This window comes from Dermacentor albipictus, chromosome 10 (genome assembly GCF_038994185.2).
Source record: "Dermacentor albipictus isolate Rhodes 1998 colony chromosome 10, USDA_Dalb.pri_finalv2, whole genome shotgun sequence".
Taxonomy (NCBI): domain Eukaryota; kingdom Metazoa; phylum Arthropoda; class Arachnida; order Ixodida; family Ixodidae; genus Dermacentor; species Dermacentor albipictus.
The window spans coordinates 88,643,538-88,663,162 of record NC_091830.1 but is presented as its reverse complement, the minus strand read 5'-3'; the positions used below and the strand labels follow the sequence as shown (position 1 = coordinate 88,663,162).

Sequence of the window (19,625 nt, the reverse complement as noted above, 5' to 3'; positions counted from 1 at the left end):
TTCGCGTGTCAAACGGAATAGTTTTGTTTAAGAGTTATGAGGTCCCTAATTTATGCGAGATTGTGTTTCGCGTTCACTCTGTAGCACTTTATAAGCTTTGTTCTTCTTTCTATTCCTCACTCCCCTTAGCACTAGTGTGGGGTAGCAGACCGGACGCTCGTCTGGTTGATCTTCATGCCTTTTCTCTGTTTGCCATCTCTCTCTCTCTCTCTCTCTCTCTATTACCACGAAGAAGTATAAGTCCTTTATGGGCTGCAGCTTCCGTCTACAGAAATGTACCACGTGTCTTTATTTTTTCTTGGCTTCACCAAACTTTGAAAGATAACGTATAGCAGATAGCACAATTCTAGCGCTTGACTAAATTACTCGATGAGGAGGGAGTTACTTCCAGGAGAAATGAAAAGGCCTAATTTCTTATTCATTTATTACTTTACGGTACGTATTGCAATGTACAAATTGTAGCCGATAAGTTCACAAAGTGTATCCACTTGAAACAAATTTTCATGAGGATACCAGTTTCGAGATACTAATTATCAAAGTCTGCGACCAAATACTTCGGCATTTCAGTTATTCTTGTGCTTCACTGCATAAAACAGCGGCTACTTTAAAAAAAAATAAAGCGGAACAACAATGCATCTTTAGCGCAAGTCTGACGGTGCATATCTCGAAAGCAGTGTCAACTGGACCTCAGAATTCATTCCAAGTCAATATTTTTTTGCTAGTTGACCAGTTACAATTCGCCAATTGCAATAGGAGCTCCACATTAATCATTAAAAGCCTAATTAGCAAAATTTTGTTAAGTAGTCATTACGCATTTGATTGCTCGTGGAAAGAATGTAATCATCGAGTAATTTAGTTCAACGGTTATAATAGTGATATATGCCACAGGTAATTTGTTAAATTTGGCACAGATAAAAGAACACGCCACATTTAGTATGCGCATCATTGGCGATTGTGATCATGGCTTTATTGTGTAAAAGATATATTTTCATTTATTTTAAGTAAAGTTATGCCTGCATAAATTAGTGACTATAGCTTGTTACAGGAAAGAACAGAGGAATATAAATTGTAAGCTTAAACTGTTTTTTTCAGTAAGTGACGATGTTTTCAAGTAAGCCAGCTACTCCGAGTAGTAAGATAGCGCAATGCTCAGCGCGAGTGTTCTATGAACCTTTTTTGTTGAATATTACCGATAGTATATTTACTACTGCAACAAATTCTGTATTTTACAACTCAAGAATAAGGCTTAATTATGTCACCTGCCTATAACCTTATTCTTCAGTTCGCAAATTGCGTGCCTTACTTGCATTTACTTACTTACTTAATTGCATTGATGACTAAACAATATGTGCATGCATGTTGCTTACCAAAATAAAAACCTAAGGGATATTTTGACTACCTGATATCTCTGCTTCTCTAAGAAATAGATCACCAAAAATTATTCTCAGTTCAGGGAGCAAATCATTCAACTTTAGCCTCGCCAGAACGGGCCATGGTGCAATGGATATTAGCCGTTGGAGGCGCGAATGCGATAATTCTTTGCAGGTATTGGTTGTAATCAAGGGGGAGGCTAAACCTTGGTTGACAGTCATCGTCGATTGTATCTGAACGACTTTTTTTTTTCGCTCCTGGACGAGACTACAAACTTTATTAGTAGTAGGAGCAGTATGTGACTTTTAAAGGAAGGCTGTGAGGACACCTCTAAAGCACTGCACAGGGGAGGGATGAGGTGAATAAAAGATGACAAGAGGAAGGGGCCTCCCCGGTCAAGGCCAACTGTTTCGTTACAACCTGGCTCGATCCCGAAGGAGGTGCATTCTAACACAGCGTCCCGAAGCGTTGCTTTCCACGAGGCAAGAACAGAAGAATCTGACACGCTACCGTTCCTGACGCAAGGAGAGCGCTTAACTCTTTAGCCGAATGTAAATTAACGCGTACACACGCGCACTAGCTCGTGTTACGTGACGCGACGCACGCGCGAGTCATCTCAAACGGCTAGTTGGCGCTGGCACGACAGGAATCACGCAATCGTGGCCTAATGGTGCGGAAGATTTTGTCACGTTGCCACGACAGGGGAAATGGAACGTATGGGCACACTTCCGTCTCGTCAGAATATTGCGATTGCCTATCGCCGTTCTGCAGCAGTGTTTTCTCATCTCCGCCTTTTGTGCAGTCGACCAAAAAAGTTTACGGACCAAGAGATCTTACACAAAGCTGAATATCTCCTCAGTCTCAAAACACAGCCTGGTATTGCCATTTTTAGCCTTTTGTGGCATAGGCGAACAACATTGTGATGCACAATTTTACTGGCTGCTTTTAAAGGCTGCTCGTATATTTTGAATTTACTGAGATCCCGTCGTCCTTAAACTTTTTTGGTCGACTGTACATCGAGCTGTACTCTTTGCCGCTTTAAACCTTGTGAGAAGCTTAATGCGAAGCAACTCGCACGCGGTAGACTCACGCTTGATGTGCGGATCCAAGAGCACGAGGCTGAGCTCGTCACACACGCCGTCCACGACCGAGAGGAGCAGCAGCGTTGTCACCAGCGAGTTGAATACGAAGCACATGAACACGCTGCCAAGAGCGGCTGCCGTCAGCAGGCTGGACGGAAGCGGGCAGAAATCTACCGTGTGTCGCAGCTAACGATAGCCAAGCTGTTCAACGAAATAAATACATATTTAAAAACATGGTTCACGATACAATTATAAGGCCTACGGTGTTCACTCTTCAGCGTTCTAAAAACCAAACACTGGGAGCAGAATTGGCCTTCGTGCTTCCTCTCGTTTAAATACGAACTAACCAGCGCGAACACAGCGCATACGAAGCTATCAGCCCGCAGCGAACCAACGCTCTGTTTTCATCACAGGTCGCTTGCAAAGTAGGGCCTGTGCGACCGCGCTCAGCCACGTTACACGCAGTCGCCGCCAGAGTAGGAGCAATACAACCCCTCCCCCCCCCCCGCCTTACGCGCGGTGGAAGACGGTGCGCTTCCACCTCACTTTCCTTTCTTCCGCTCCCGAGATCAAGCAACACTTCGTAGATAACATGCCTGTGCACTCCGTTCTATCACCCCATGCTACATGGATCGAAATTGCCACTGTCAAGCCCGGCATGACGAAAGCGGTGACGTCAAAATCGCCGCGCCTTCTTCGGGAGCATCGCCATTAGATTGTACAGCAGTCGGGCAAGGTAACATGACGTCATGGATCGAAGTGCGCAGGCCTTATGCTACCTAGCAGGTAATGGCTCAAGCCACCACCCTCGGCTCAACCTCACACGCTCCCACTTGCGCCTATACAGCATACGGCGCGCGGCCACGGTGTTATCGCACTGGACATTATATGGAACATCACGGCGATGCTGCCGGCGATAACGACGGCGGAAATGCGCCTGTCAATATAGTTATCGCAATGATAAATAAATTTCCAACGATGCGGTAAAGTGCGCCTCGGCTTCCATATTAGTCTTGGCGGACCGGTAATGCGGTTAAAATTGCGGGATTCATCCGACCTAAACACTGAAAATGTTGCTTAATAGCGTTCTCGAGAAAGGCGGCTCGATGTACAGTACGTGCTCGGTAAATCAGTAGAATATCCGATTAATGAAGTAGGAAGATCACCGGACACCTCGTGGCGCTGGGTCCCAACCTGACCAGCAGGTGGAGCGCGGCGCGCCTCGCCAGCGTCGACTCCGCCATGGCTGCGGCGATGGTCGTGGCCGAGACGAAGTACAGCTGAGAGGGCTGCGACAAGGCCAGGGAGGTGCATGGTGAGGAACGCTTGAGCAGTTGTTACTTCATTGTAAAGGCTCGAATATTCCCACCCTGCAGCTCAACAAAAGAGGGACGCCACAGAAACACAGAACACGAATGGGCGCTAGTCCCAAATACGTTATAATACATGTGTTGTTACATGCGGTTACCCAGATGTTCGGAGCGTTCCGTTGACTAGACATTGCTGCGGCTCACGAGTCCTGAGCGGGGACAGGCACAGGATACGGCGGTGACGTAACGATGAACAAACAACATTCAGAGGGGCCTTGAGCCACTTTTTATCGAAGGGGAGAAAGGCATTTGAAATGAAAATAGGCTATTTCAGAAATACTTTGCCGGAAAAATAATTCAATGCGTTCAGCAGAAGCGGAGTTATTGGCAATTAAAGGGACACTAAAGGCAAATAATAAGTCAAGCTAATGTGGTAGATTAATGCTCGAGAATCTCTAAGGCGTCAATATTGCCGCGAACAGAGCCTTAATAATCGACACATTGAGGTAAATGCAGGCCATGGTTAGAGACTCCCCTGGGACATTCAAGCATTTACTTGCCCGATGACGAAAGCACTCCTCGGTTGAATTCCGTCACTAGTACTCAACCATCCGTTAAGAAAAATATCCTTGTATTGTATTATAAGACGAAATAAAATGCTACTTGTCCAGTTCTATCTCAATTTTTTAGAAGAAAGTACTCATTGAAATCACCCTTGACATGACGCGGGTGGTAGAGAGGTTTCATCTTCGCTCAACTCCGCGCGGTCCACGCTTTTATCGAGTAGTGCTGCGCTGGTGTTGGTGGCTCGCCAAACTCGCACAAACTGCAAATAGCAGATAATTCAACTTCCATGTGATATCCCGGTTTACGCCACTTGACCAAAAAGCAGCTGCAGCGGCGAATCCACCACTCTGTATTGGCTCGGTAGCGCCGTCTGTCGGGCGTGGTTTTACTCACCGACGGCAGCAAAGGGTGGTGATGGTGTATGAAACGTCACCACTCCACCGGTTGGGTGGCGGGAGATTTCACTTTCGAAAAAGGCATTCGGACCCTTCAGATGCAATTCTCTCGTAAACTAAGTCTGTCCTTGGTGTGGAACAAGCGTTGCGATGTTTCTGGAATGATATTTAAGCAGTCCACGTCGACGTAGTATTTGCCTTTTGTGTCCCTTTAAACACTGTCTCTACTGTGCTCCCGTTCTTTCTTCAATGCCTTGCACTGCGAGGGCTACGACGCAGTGGGGCGTGACCACAGCCTTCAAGATGTCACCGTGGCGCACAGTTCACATTCCATTTTGGAGACGCCACGACTTACGCCTTTGGCACCTGCGACGCGCTAAACATGAGTCAAACGCGGTTGTCATCGGCGAGCCGCTGTGCGCTTAACCAGTGGACTCGTGGGGACACCCCGCGGTGGCCGCGGTATCTGCGCCATGTAGCCGACCGCAGCTTGATGTCCGCTATCAGCCAATAGCAGCCGTCAATGGGAACGAAGAACTAAAACGTCCGATGACGAAATAAAGCGTCCAGAAGAGAGTGATGATAGGGCCTGCTGTTGAAATGAGAGCGCGTGAGAGAAAGATGACTCCGCGATCCGCTTGCGAGATCCACCGCAACGCGTAAAACAGCCAAACTTCGCAGAGATGCTCATAGCAGCGTATGCTACCCGCGGACTATGTCACTTCACCAAGCCCGAGTGCTTTAAGCCCGAGGCCTCTTTAGTACATTGTTACGGAGCGATCGGCACTACAATGAATGAATGGTTTTTATTGGCGCAAGGGCCAGACATGGCCAAAGAGCGCCAGATCAGCACTGCAGCCAGGTACCCTAGCACATGAGGGTTGGACCCCCCCGCATGCAGCCGTGAGCGGCTTGGCCGTGTCTAGGGAAAGGGGAATCCTGGGCGTTCAGTCGATGCCGAGTGTTCGGACCTTGAAGGCCCCCCGGCGGAGGCAACACACCTCTTCGGCCTCTGGTTCACGTAGACGGCACCTCCAGACTGACGTATTTGGAGGAAATCGGCAGTTGCCTTTTTCTGTCCTCCTCTTGAATCTTTTTTTTGCTTTCTCACCCGCTTTTTCATCTTTCCTGTCTTCTGTGCACTCCTCTTAACTACATATTTCCGGGCGGGAACGGTTAACCCTGTGTAATATATCCAGCATTGGGTATATATACAGGGTGTTTCGGCGAACACTTCCAAAATTTTTAAAAGATTTCTGTGGCAGATAGCTCAATAACCCGAAGTCTCCATACAAAGACCCCCCTCCCCCCCCCCCCCCATTACGGGGAAACAGTTCTCAGAAAGAGGCCGACTTCCTGTGGTATCCGCTTACTTTATCGGCGAAACGGAGTAATCGACGAGGCAGGATCGACGAGAGATAGCGCTATTCTGTCTATTTCTTTTTGGGTCCTCGTTCAGTCTCCTTTACACATTAAATCATTGCTAATTTAGTTCGTAAGCGAATGTTTGTAAGTTTACACGGCTGATAAAACTTCTATCCTTACTTCTTATAGCATTCACTAATTTGCTATCGCAATCGGTGCTTCGCTTTCCGGATGGAACTGCCACTTGATTCTTTTTCTTTGCATTTTTTCAACAGCAGTTTCGCCTACCATGCACCAGTGGGGAAATTTGCTCTTGTGGCGCAATTCCCGTTTACCTGGCGGTATACCCGCTGACGTCGGCGCGTGTTGACTGTTGGAGAAAATAGTACACGCACAAGTCTACGTGCTATCGCTCGTAACCACTGCAGTCACTCTGATAATATTTGCGGTCTTCTGACAAATACTTCGGCGCTGTATGATTAACGAGAAAGTCACAAAAGTCTTCGGGCACCACTTCGGTAGAGCGAAAGCCTTTTTAGCTCGATATCTCCCACGCAAAGCCTTAAAGAGCACAAATGCGATGTTGAAGGTCATATTTGGTAAGAATGCACCTTTTGAGAGTCGAAAAAAAAAACCAACGTCGACGCCGCCGCTAATTCGCAAGAAAAAATCGCATTACGTGAACGTCACCGTGCCGTGTAGGTGTGATGTTGTTGTGATACTTGCAGTGATCCAAGTTGACGTCAAAATAAGTTCATTGAGGAGCAGTAGATGCCCGTTGGCTCCTGGGCCACGTACCCAGTGGCAGGGTTTAAGGCCCGACCTACCGGAAAACGAACTTTCGTGTGTCTGCTTTTCAGAGAGGTCGCCATTTGTACGAGGCGGGCCACATTTATGCCGCCAGGTGCTATATGAAGTAGAAAACTAGTACGAATTGCGATACAAAAGCATCTCGACAACAGAGCTCCCCGGAGTAAGCTAAGACGTGCAGCTCCAGCATTTATATTTCATATGTTATTTCCTGTGCACGTTAACATTGTCGCGTACACAATCGCGTAAACAAGGGAGGAGCACAAAAACATCACCGACGATGTTTGAAAAACGTAGAAAATCCATACGATTCGTTATGTATGATGGGGCCTCTTGGCTGTGTGCCACTGATTATGTGCCCCAGGAACCAACGGCCTTCTGCCGCTCCTCAATCAACCTTTGTTGACGTTACCTTGGGTCACAACAACATCACATCCACGCGGTGTCGTTCACGTAGTGCGATTTTTCTTGCAGATGAGGGTCGGCGTCGATGTTGTGTTCTTTTTTTTTTTTTTATTCACTCACAAAAGGCGCGTTATTTCCCAATACGTGAACATCGCGTTTGTGCTCTTTAAGGACTTTGCGTGCAAGATATTGAGCTAAAAGACTATCGCTGCTATCGAAGCGGTGCACGAAGACTGTTCTGATTTTCTCGTTATTCAGACACTGGCCAAATATTTCTCAGAAAACTGTAAAGATTGCCAGAGTGACAGTGGTGGTTATGAGCGATAACATGTAGGCTTGTGCGTACATTCTTCGGCTCCAATGGCAGTTCATGCACCGGCAGTATCACGAATTCCTTCTCCGGTGTTTGGTAGACCTAATTTGAAGTGAAGTGAACACTCCAGGTGAAAAACAGTGATTTCCGCCTCTACGTCAGCTAGCGTCATTCGGCCCATCTGCTTGCGAAACCAAAAAATACACTCACTTGAAAACAACTGCGGGAGATCTTTCGTTTGTGCGTACCAAACCATAAAAGACATTCGCTTGAAAACAACTGCGGGAGAGCTTCCGTTTCATCATATTTAACTGTTTTCATAAGGATAGCGCTTGTTCCTTCATAAAAGGGTGCTTGCCTCTCCTCCACTGGGAAAGGGAAAAAATGGCTGTGGCTTAGCTAAGGTTAAGCCCAGGATGCGAAGAATACTAGCCTTTATTTTAACGCGACAGCGTTAAGGAGCTCGTGTCGCAGAAAAGCCGGTGTCGTCGGCGTCGGCTCAGGCGTGCGTCGCTTGCTCAGGCGCGCATTTCGTTGTCGCGCCGAACGCTGCGTTGCTCGACGCTCACCGCGTCCGATGCGGGGCGCGTAGTCGCTGCGCCGTAGCAAAGCCACCTAGAAACAGTCTCTGTAGCACGCCGCAACCTTCGCTTCTCATTCCAACGAGCAGCTCTGTCTCCAGGAGGCATCTCACCTCGTGAGTGTCTAGCAGAGGCAAGCGCAGCTGCTTATATAGCGCCGCGACGCCGCGAGCGACGGCGCGAGTTGGAGCCCCGTTTCTCCACTGTCGTGACGTCACGGTGTCACGTGGTCAGCCTTGAAGGCGACGCCGCGAGTTGGAGCCCCGTTTCTCCTCTGTCGTGACGTCACGGTGTCACGTGGTCAGCCTTAAAGGCGACGCCGCGAGTTGGAGCCCCGTTTCTCCTCTGTCGTGACGTCACGGTGTCACGTGGTATTGAAGGCGACACCGCCGCGCCTGAGGAGCTGGGTTGGGCTGTAGTAATATGCTTCGCATAAAAAAATTCGCCCTTGTGTTCCTCCCCGAGTGGCCACACCACACAGCCGCGCAGCATTCCTTGCGCTCTTTCCTCAGTTTTTTCCGACATTGCTGCAACGCTCGCCGCTACAAATAAAATTGTTAACTCCAGAGCATACCAAAAAACGTGCATGTGCATAGAAAGCGACAGCAGCAGACTAACACAATGACAGCCGAAGCGACGAAAGCGAAAACGCGATCTGCTGGCGCAACAAATGAAGCGACTGAATTAAAAAAGTAAGACGCCGAAAAATAACATGGCCATAAAAAACTTTATTTCTAGACATAATTGCGTCACTTTATTGCCGTGTAGGTTGAAACGATAAAGCGACACGTGCAAAACTTGTGGAATTTTCCTTTGGCTAGCAGTGTCATGGCGACGCTTTAGTGAGAATACTGAAACTAGCCCCACTGTCCACCCACTGGTGAACACGGGGATCGAAACCCCTGACGCTACACACACAGCAGCGCGATATTCAAACCGCACGTACGCATGCTTCTCTCCAGCCGACGTCAACTATAGTCGAGCACCTCTTTATGGAACAAAATGACCTGTTTAACAAAGAAATTACTCTGTCCCTGTTCTTGTGTGAGCTGCGCATTGAGCGACGTTTACAGTGAAGTGATCGGTATAATGAGGTATTTCAGACGCCCCAAAAACTTCGTTATAAAGGCTTTGTACTTACACTTCTTTGACAGAACCCACACAGCACGAGCTAGAGCCCTAGTCTGCGCTGTAGCTGCCATTCTGACACTATAGTTTTTGACTTTCTTACTTGCGTAACGATCGGGAGCGTGTCAATTTGTCCAATTCTCGCCTCGTGCCAGGTGACGCTTTGGAACACAGTGTTAAACTGCGCCCCCGTCTTCGGGGTCGGCTCTCATTCCCCCGTCCTTTCCCGTAGCTGAACGCTACTAAGGTAGGTGCTGCGAGACATTGTACTGCCTTCGGGTTCGGTCCAGACTGTGTCGTTTCTTTCTGGAGTGAAGAATTCGCCGTCGATTACGGTACTCCCTAATGCGAAATCTATGCGCGATTTAATTTGGCGATATCTTGCCTGGCGCGGTAAATCTGTCTCGTGTGGCCCATTGCAAATGGAGCGACGTGTGCCGCGACTGCCCCACTAATCGAGAGATCGCGAGAGTCCGCGCGTGGGCGACGCATGCGCGCGATTCACAGCAGCCGCCGCAGAAAGCCGCCGCTGACACCGCCTTTATTTTTTTCTGCGTCTGCGTCTACGTCTACGTCTGCGTCTGCGTCTACATTCTGCGTCGCAGAATGTAGTCACGATGCGTCACAAAGGTGCTCGCTCTCACTGTATACCACGATGCATCAGCTCGGTGTCCCCAGCGCATAAAGTCAGTGCAAAAAGCGCCGGCGACCATGCGCTTCAAGTATCGCGTCTCAGTTGCCGAACACCGTACGCACTGTTGCCTTCGGACCTCGCGTTTCCAGTCTTTCCGCCCTTCCATCTGGTGAAGTCGTGATGAGAAACGACTGAAGTGAATCGGCACCAGGCGCGGGATGAGTGTAAACCAGTGGCGCCTTCATGCGGCGGCGCCACGAATGTAATGGCATGTGACGGCCGTGCCGGACCCACCAAGCGCTGCCGCCAGCTATGTTGATTTACCATGTTCCATCGCTGATATCTCTTTCTCATTGCCGAAATGCCACGTGAAACCAAATCTGATCTAACGTGTGTTTTTGGGTGCACGAACCGTTACTGAAACGTGACTGAAGCTGGTTAGGCCATTCTTTCGAATCGTTTCTCATCGTACGTGGCCTCACCAGATTGAACGGTGGGAAGACTGGATACGCGCGGTCTGTAGGCCAGTACATAGAATGCTCGGCAATTGAGACGCGACACGCGAAACGCATGGTTGCCTGCGGTTTTTTGCACCGACTGTATGCGCGAGTGACACCGAGCTGCTGCATCGTGGTATACAGCGAGAGCGAGAACCTTTGTGACGCATTCTCACTGCATTTGGTCACATGGCAATCACCGTGGTGCCTATAGGAAGCCCCTAAATAGGGCAGCTTCAGTTTGACTGTGCACATTGTAGTAAAGCTAGCCCTTGCTATACGTAGGCTCTCGGAAAACGAGTTAAATATGGATCAAGCAGGTAATGATGCTGATGATAAACTTAAAGCCTGCACCTTCGTATATATCTGTTGCGAACATTTATTATTCTTTTTCACTTTCTTCCTCGAGGTGGAAGAACATTCGCTATGCAAAAACAAAGGCAGAGGAGCCGAACATTGACGAACAGCTCATGTAGAAAAGATAACTTTTCTTTGCCTGAGTAGGAGACATGCTAAAAGCAATGTAGTGTTAAACCGAAGTGACAGGCAGACAGTCTGCAATGACAGCTACTGCGTATTAAAAAACGCGGCGTGGTCGTGACTCAAATATATTTCTCTTACCTGCAGGCACGTACCCAGAGGAGGAGGGGGGAAGCCCATCCCGAAATTAAGTGGCAACCCCCCCCCCCTTCACTGCCCCTCCCGCGCCACCACTCCTCACACACATTCCTAAAGCTCCGCCAAATCAAAGTTCAGACTTGACAGCTATTAGGCGGTCCACATTGTGCTGCCCTTTTCACTCCTTTTGGATGGCGGTAGTTATCGGCATCTCCTCGGGTGTCAAGGCCAGTTTTCTCATCGATTCGGTGCCCACACGATTGAGTCGAGATGCATTCAGTTGTCACCATCTGTTCAATGGCCACGCACACAAATGTTGCTTCGTTAGTTCAACCTTCTTTGCTTTAACTGATCCAGGGAGCAGGAAAGGGATTCGGTTCATGGTCAGCTGGTCTAGCTGTATGGTTGTGGAACGAGTTGCGGCTGCAGAAAACACCAGCTGCGTTTAACTTTTCCTTTCGCTTCATTATTTCCTCGAGCAACGGCTCGCCGCGACGCTGGCAGATCCTCGGAACCGTATACCCGCGATATAGGTTAGACAAGGTGGAAAATAAGGCGAGGCAGCGTCCATCATCAAACCATGCAATAACCCTTAAACATATAAGCAATATGACTGTCACCCGTTACCTAGTCTGGTTTTCCCTAATTGTACCGTACTTTTCGTGCAAAATTGGCAAGTGGAAACAGGAGTCGCAAGGAGTTGCGAAATTAACCCTTTCGCTGTCACGGACGTACCGGTACGTCATCGCGCTTCCCCCCCAAAAGTGTCACTGACGTACCGGTACGTTCTCTATCGTGCGTTCAAAATTTCGCGCCAGAGCGCAAAGCTGGCGCTCCTGGATTGGCCACGCAATCTGTTGACTCTTTCTACAAGTTCGTATATTCGCCTCGACCTGTGTTACTCCATGTATTGAAGAGTACGGCGCGACGGCCACTCCCCACTTTCTCTTTGCTGAGTGGCGCGGTGGCTCCGTGTTCGCTGTATCATGCGTCGCGCGCGTGTGGTTATGGGTTCAAGGGTTGCTCTGCCGTCTCCGCTGGTTTGAAGGTTTTTATTTTTCTTCTGTTGGTGTGCCTGCTACGGCGCGTCAAGTTCAGGCGCACGTGCCGTTGTCTCTCCGAAAAGAGCGACTCGTTGCTGCTTTCGCTCTCTCGCCGCACCCTCACTTTCGACTTGCAGCAGTAAACGTAAAGCCCTTCGAACTTTGTTTAGCCTTTTTCCATCTCTCTCTGTCATCTTGATCACGCAACGTCCCATTTATCTCCGTTGTGCGGGCGACTGAAAGCGCATCCTCCCTGCGCGCGGTTACTTTCGGATGGCTCAGCGCGCGGGACCTTCGTCTGCTCATTGGAGCGGTGGCTCAATTCCGATTCAGAATACGAGCCGAGCTCGGATTCGGACTCAGACAGAGTCGCATGCGAGGAAGAGGGTTCCGCATCGTCAGATTCGGATGTTGAAGGGATTTTATAGTCAGGATGATGATGATGATGATGTTTACTAACAACAGCTGCAGAGCACTGAAATGCGTATATTACATTGACTATGTTATTTGTATACCAATCATAATCAAAAATAAATTGCTTTGTTCATTCCCTGTTATGCTCGTTCCCTGAAACCAAGCCGACACTGGGGGTGCGTCACGGTCAGAAAGGTCCGACAGCGAAAGGGTTAAGTGATCAGCCAAGGCAACAGCCAAACAGGAAGGAGAAGCGAAAAGTAACAAATTTAACTATTGTTTATGAAAATATTTATGGATCAACTTCTATTTATTTAAAAAGGAAGCAGAGAAAACGGCGCCAGAAGTGAGAATTATTCCGCGTATTTTGAATGACGCTTCCACACTCATCAGTTGAGCCGCCTGACGTAGCCACTTCTCTGCTGTGCTTATGTATAGGTGTTTTTCTAACCTTCCGCGGTGGGCGCAGTACTTCTAGAACCGCCGCGTCCTGCCCTGTCCCTGTACGCCGCTGTACGGGACTGGCGGCCATGCATCGTTACACAACTTCCCAAATAACAATATGAGTCGGTTTGGGCACTTGGTGGACCAGTAAACGAGGGATCCGAAAGAACTGTGATTATTCCGCAAATAAATATTTCTCTGTAATTCTTCCAGAGCTAATTGAAAAACCGCGACTATAGTCGGATGCAACTTAAATCTGCAGTGAAGCCCCGCCCACGCACTTATAACCGCCAGCCACTGTTCCTCCGCGAGGCTGCAAATAATTCGTACATCAAACTTTTCCTGTTACCCAAATAAGGCCGTAACTGCAAAAATAAAATTATTAGCGCGTAATGTTACACGTTTTCCCTCGCCTATTATAGGGGAATGGCGAAAGCCTAATTCTTTATTGAATTTAAATAAAATGCTTGCTTCGCTGCAACTCTTTATTGTCAAGTTTCACTTCAGTCGGAAGTGAAGTTTCATGAGTAAAACGGATTCAGCAGTGAAATGAACTCTACCGCAGACGTTTGAAGAGTGAAATGCTCAGACTCCATACACTTTGTCCATGTCTGATGCACACCTCATTGCTTCCGCCGATGAAAAGGCTCTTCAAGAAAAGCAGACGCTCCGGAGGTATCAAGTACGACGCTATTTTGAAAAGGACGCATGACGACGATTTTGTTTGCTTCTGTGATTGTCTCGCGGAGTAACACAACCCCACGAGGTCCGTGTGCCTTCGTTAGCAACTGCTGCTTTTTTTTCAGTTGTATTCTACTATGGTAATCTTTATTTTACACTTATTTTCTGCGTGAGTCCATCTGACGTGATTTCTTGTTCGCCAAGTAAAGGAGAGGTGTATGTCACAGGCGTACCTGTGAGATACGCCTTATTTAATTTCTCTTTTGCGGGTTTACGCATCTTTATGGCGAATGGGGGGCGTAATTCACATTTGTACTATAGTAAAGGTACAACCCCGCCCCCTCATTTGCATAAAAAAGTTACCTTGGGTTGGGCCCCCCCTGAAGAAAAATCCTGGGTAAGTGCCTGCTTAGCTTTCACAATTTATGCGCCGTGGCGCTTGCTGCTCACAAAGATGCCATTTCTACGGATACAACTGATTCGGCCACGTAGCAAAGTTACCAGGTCACCAAGTCACATGCGCCAGGCGCATCAACATGCTTTGCCTCGTTGAGTGGTCCTGGCAGTTTCCACTCACCCCAAAGTAGATGGCGCATACTTCCTCGGTGGACATGGGTCCCAGAATGGGCACCAGGAACACGGGCAGCAGGGCACTGATCGCGGCCGGAATATCGTTGACCAGCAAAAGGCAGTTGAGCACGCAGATCTCGAACAAGCACCGGAGCTGCTGCTTGGTCCAAAGACAGGACGGGCATGGCGGACGAAAGCAGTAGAACACGCAAAATAAGGAACCGATCGCAACGAGGTGTCCAGTGACTGCCGCACACGCACATATAAAGTTAGAAGGCAGATCAGTTCTGCGGAAGGCCCGCTCGGTAAAGGAAGACTCGAGATTAGGAAAAGTATCATCTGCCCGAATCTAGCACTATGCTACAAAGGGAACCCAAAACGGGCTTCTCAGGAAGAAATCTTCGCAGTACAAGGAAAATTTGTCCTTGTCCTAGGGATCGAAATCGTGACTGACGCCTTTCCGGGGCTGTCGCTCCACCATATGAGCCAACCAGCACACTGGCTTATCCCAGCTCGAGGGCGAATGGGTCCCGGTACAGCACGGACACTCGACACTGATAATTTTCCCTTTCATGAAAGTTAGAAGGCAGTAAAAAAGGACAGTGCTCACGCGACGTACGGATGGTAAGATTGTGCGAGTCAGCCGTGGAAATGCAAGACGGTATACACGGAACGTCGCTTCTAATCACCCATTACGTTTCATAGGGATATTGTACTAATAATTAAAACCGGTCGACGAATCGACGCTGCTGGAGCCAACGTTTCCGCAAGTCGGACGAACTCGAATCTCCTTGTGGAAACGCTGGATCTCTTTCGGCCACCCATGACCATTTCGCGTCTCCGTCATCCTGTTATCATCCGTCTTGTTTAATCTCATAGAGCCGTATGTAGTGCGCCGGTTTATGGCGCTCTTCGACCAGAACTGGCCCTTTGTGCACGAAACCCCAAGAATCAATAAAACAAACCAATTGATTTAGCTACTGAGGAATGGCGAAGAGTACGGCTATCCGTGTTATTGCGATAGCAATTATACCGACACACCAAGTGCATTCGCGCGTTGGCGCCGTCATGCTGTGACGTTAATCTCGTCGCATGCGCGGCCAGCGTTCGGTCGGTTACGAGGTCTTCTGAGAGGTCTTCTCCGTTTCTTTTTTTTTCTTTTTTTTATTAGGGGGACTCGCCGCAAGGCATATGTACAAAAAATTACGAAGATTTGACAAATTATTGCATGCATCCCTGTTTCGTGCAGGTACCCCAGCACCGAATTCCCGCATTAGGTGTCCGTTAACCTACGGGTAATGTCCTCAGGGACATTCGGCTTTCGCTTTATGCAACGGGTTAAGTGCTCAGGGACATTCGGCTTCCCCTTGGCTTCCCTAAGCATCTTGTGCCTAACGTCCTTAGCACCTGGACGCATCCACAAGAGACGACGACTGTCCGCCTTACAAGCACGTGCCGGGCACTTACGGGACACCTCGTACAGTTCGCACTTGTGTATCCCCAAGCGCAGGTGACAGCCGCTGTCAGGGCCGCCCCGGCTCGAAGCTTCCGAAAAAAACGCGAAGAATGGCGTATTGAGTGACGCTCAGTGCCTTTGGAGCCAAAAAATTGATGAAGCCAAGTCGATACGTTCTGCTGAGTCTGCTCTGCCGGAGTCGCGGCACCGTTCTGGCTTTCGGTGCTGGCGTGATCGCTGCGCGCACGCACATTAGTGTTCGAGCTGAGGAACTGTGTGCATCCGCTGGTACAGTGTACTGTAACACAGGTCTGGAAGCAACGAATAATAAGCATCGGGCTAAATCTATTACTTTCATCGCATCGCGTGCTACCTCGCGCCATGTTGCTTCCGAGCTATGTTAGAACGCCATGCGATGAACGCCGTGTGGAGAGTCGAAAGCTGTCGCTTTACAATGGCGCACATGAAGCCTCAGTGATTGCCGCAATCTTTATAGTTCTCGCACGACTGGCTTCGAAGCAATGTTAAGCGCTGGAACGATATTTCTTTAAGTTTTCCCGTCTGCTCTCGTCAGCTTCATTCAACTGTGCGGGCGCGGCTTTTTACTTGAGCTAGGAAACTGCAGGTAACGTCTCGAAGGGGCAGCGCAAGACGACAAAGACAAAAGACAGCAAACATACAGGACACCACGTCTTCTGCCTTTCGTCTTTGTCGTCTTGCGCTGCCCCTTCAAGATGTTCAACCAGAACCATCTCGCTTAAATGTCGATTCTTCTACTGTAGGTAACGTTCGCACTGGTTCCTGAAGCATCTTGTCTTATATGTAGGCTTATCTAAAGCCCCTTAAACTTCGTAAAGTAGCGACACTCTCCTCCACCTTCACTCCTCCTCGTTTCTCCTCTCTTTCACGCTCCCTCCTCGACCGTGGTGCCGCCTACACTACTCGAGCGTGTAGCAACGGCGCCAACATGCGCTACTCGCCACTCCGTAGGCGCTTCTCGAGCAAAAATGGCGCTGATGCAGGGCGCGAGAGCCCACGTGATGCTATTGGGCCGACAGCGACGCGGCGTCGGCCAGAGCTCGCGAGAAGGAGGCGACATTCTTCAAAGCGTGGCACTACTTTACGAAGTTTAAGGGGTTAGGCTTGTCGTGTGTCACATATATGTGCCACCGGTAGGTTAAATAGTGCGAACTTTTCCTTTGATACCAAGTTAAGGTTAGTGCTTATGCTAGTTCCACATTACAATGCCTGGAGCATCTAGTGTGTGACGCGCCCTCTAATACAGAAAAGGAAAACAGACCGGGAAAAGACGCAAAGCTGCGCACTGTATATCTTGGAGGCAACAACCGTGATTCGCGACGGCGTGCTATACCGCGCCATGAAGCTGATCCGCATCAAACACAGTGATTTCAACGAGGCATGTAGCATATGCATTGATAGCGCCAGTTGGTCAACGCACTACATCCGGAATGGCAAGTGATAAACCAGACAATGTACAACCGCCGCTAGATTTCAGCGGACAAGCAACGCTCCTGTCTCACGGCTTAATTTTAACAAAGTCGGCTCTAAATAGCGAGCATCCGATGCTTCAAACGGAATATGCATAGGCCAGCGCATTCAAGGTATACCCCAACAGGAAATCTCCTAGAAGGACTGAATGCTGGCTTAGTTTGTATTCTACGATAACGAAAACTAACGCAACATGCTCAGCACGAAGACGCACGAAACAGGCGCAGATGTGTGCGCTTTTGTCGCACATCCTTCTCGGTACATTCGCGCTATCTTTTGTGACTAAGAAATTTCCAGCAGCCTGCGCAGGAAGAAGCAAAATGTCTTTTAAGGCGTTAAGTATACGACGGAGGCAGTGCATCGGTGACACAGTACACAAAAGCGATCTCAACTTATTATCGCTAGTCTTTGCGGACAGCCTTTCGTTTTCAAGGAGAACCTTCGTAGTCCACGTAAGATAGCGCGCGTATCGGCGGAAACAGCGTCACCTCTGGCGCTACATGCGTCGGGAGTGACGCGTGTACTTGTGCACACCAGGTACTGGAAACACTCACGGGCGACAGGTACACGAAGACGGGCGTGAGAAGCGCCGGCACCAAGACGAGCACGATGCGCCTCCAGTGGTCGTGCAGCCAGCGTGGACAGCGTCGCCGATCGGCGAGTGGCGTCGCCATTGCGCCCGGAGCTTGGCTCGAGGACGGCCGTGACGACTTGGAACTTCGGAATCCGCTTGCACTTCGTCGTCAGCTTCTTCTTCCTCCCTCCACCGAAGTTGGCGCATACGTTACGCCACGTAGTGGTTGTTATTGTTGTCGTTGGCATGAGTGGACCGGATTCAGAGGTGGACGGTCTACTCTAGATGGGGTCACTGATCTCGTGTACACGATCGAACACGAAAAAAGGAGGCGCCGACTTGTAGGAGCAGTTTTCCTAGATATCAAGGGTGCCTGTGACAATGTACTACACGAAGCCATTCTTGATGCCCTCAATAATTTGGGCATCGGCGGCCGTCTCTACGTGTGGATTGTAAACTGCTGAGAAGGTCGCACAGTCTTCATGTTCCACGAATGATGGCGAAACGAGAAGGCACGTTGTTCTGTCCGCGAAGAGTTTCAAGGAGAAGTGCTCAGCCCGGCCCTTTTTAATGTTGCTGTTACCGGCCTTGCGGAAATAATTCCTGACATATACAGTACGCATCAGTACCTACGCCGGCGAGATATGCATATGGGCGTCCAGAGTCACGCGACAGCAACTTCGTGCAAGATTACAGCGAGCTGTTTGCTTAAGACTCGCTCACACTAGGCCTACCCGACACCGATTTCAGTCTGCCGACTGCCGGTGAAAGCGTCTTTTTTTTTTTTACCTTTGTGTTGGCGCCTCTGTCACACTGTACCGACGCCGACAGATCTCGGCGCCAGTACAGTCGTTTCTTAAATGGCGGATAATGCCCAGTGGATTTGTGAAGCAGACTGCTAATGTGTTGCATTTCTGTCCTGAGGAACCCTTGTGATGTGGGTTCGATTCCACTCGGCATCGGAGAAATTTAAGCGACCGTTTTCGTCGTTGTGGGGCGGCGCATTCCCAGTGGCGCATATCTAGTCACCCAAGTTGATGTCAAACACGTTCATTGAAGAGCGGCCCACACCTACTGGCACATACCGAGTGATCAAAGTTGGCATCAAGGAGGTTCGTTGGAGGCCCATGCACTCATTGCTAAAAGTCCGCGACAGAATTTTTTGGAACAGCGGTAACTACCCATTCCACATCTACGGTGACCCCATGCTCAATGACCGAAGTTGGCCCGATGGATGGTGGACCGAGTTCGTCCGATGGGCGCGCTACCCATTATGCCATGGTATACCCCAACTTCGCGGGACAATGGCTACACTCTAAAAATTTTCACACCCTTATGGGTGTAATGCGGGTGTATTCATCTTTTCACCCTTGTAAGCACCCTTGAAAATCCCTTTTTTAACGGAAAAGGGTGTTCAACAAGAAAACATCCTTGGAACACCCCAGTCTTTCTAATTTACACCCTAATTTTAAGGGTGCAAGTGAACAAGCTTACATTATGTGATAAATGAACATTGCCAGTTAAGGCGTTGATATTGGCTATACATGAAACGCGCGTTACCTGCGCTTGAATCAGGTAGCTGGAATGATTAGATCGGGGCATCTAAGCAGCAGCGCACTGGCTCCGAACAGTGGTCAAAAATGAAGTTTCCCACGAATGTCGATATCGAACGGATGACACTAACGCGCAGACTTTGCATAGGCAGATATCTGCAAAAGGCTTCATATGATCAATGGCAAAATATTTACAATGCTATCACTGAATACTTAAAGGTGTGCAACCAGTTAGACTGGGAATGGTTAGGAGGGTGGGCTAACGGTAAATAGCTCACCAACTTACGGTTTGTAGATGACATTGG

At 49.0% G+C, this 19,625-nt stretch overlaps 1 protein-coding gene across 9 annotated transcripts in view; it reads right to left on the bottom strand.

Moving 5' to 3' along the window:
• The window catches only part of LOC135910242 (Na(+)/dicarboxylate cotransporter 3-like), a 60,364-nt gene extending 42,375 nt beyond the window's left edge, over nt 1–17,989 (bottom strand). For 6 of the 9 annotated variants that reach the window (XM_065442294.1, XM_070526855.1, XM_065442296.1 and 3 more), the window contains exons 1-4: nt 17,748–17,989; nt 14,236–14,385; nt 3,620–3,742; nt 2,462–2,601 (exon numbers count right to left, since the gene is read on the bottom strand). In XM_065442294.1, coding sequence (XP_065298366.1) covers nt 2,462–2,601; nt 3,620–3,742; nt 14,236–14,385; nt 17,748–17,974 — 640 coding nt within the window. In that variant the 5' untranslated portion in view covers nt 17,975–17,989. The remainder of the gene's footprint in view (nt 1–2,461; nt 2,602–3,619; nt 3,743–14,235; nt 14,386–17,747) is intronic. The other 3 variants (XM_065442295.1, XM_065442297.1, XM_065442298.1) reach the window with 3 other exon arrangements.
• Nucleotides 17,990–19,625: the final 1,636 nt, after the last annotated feature.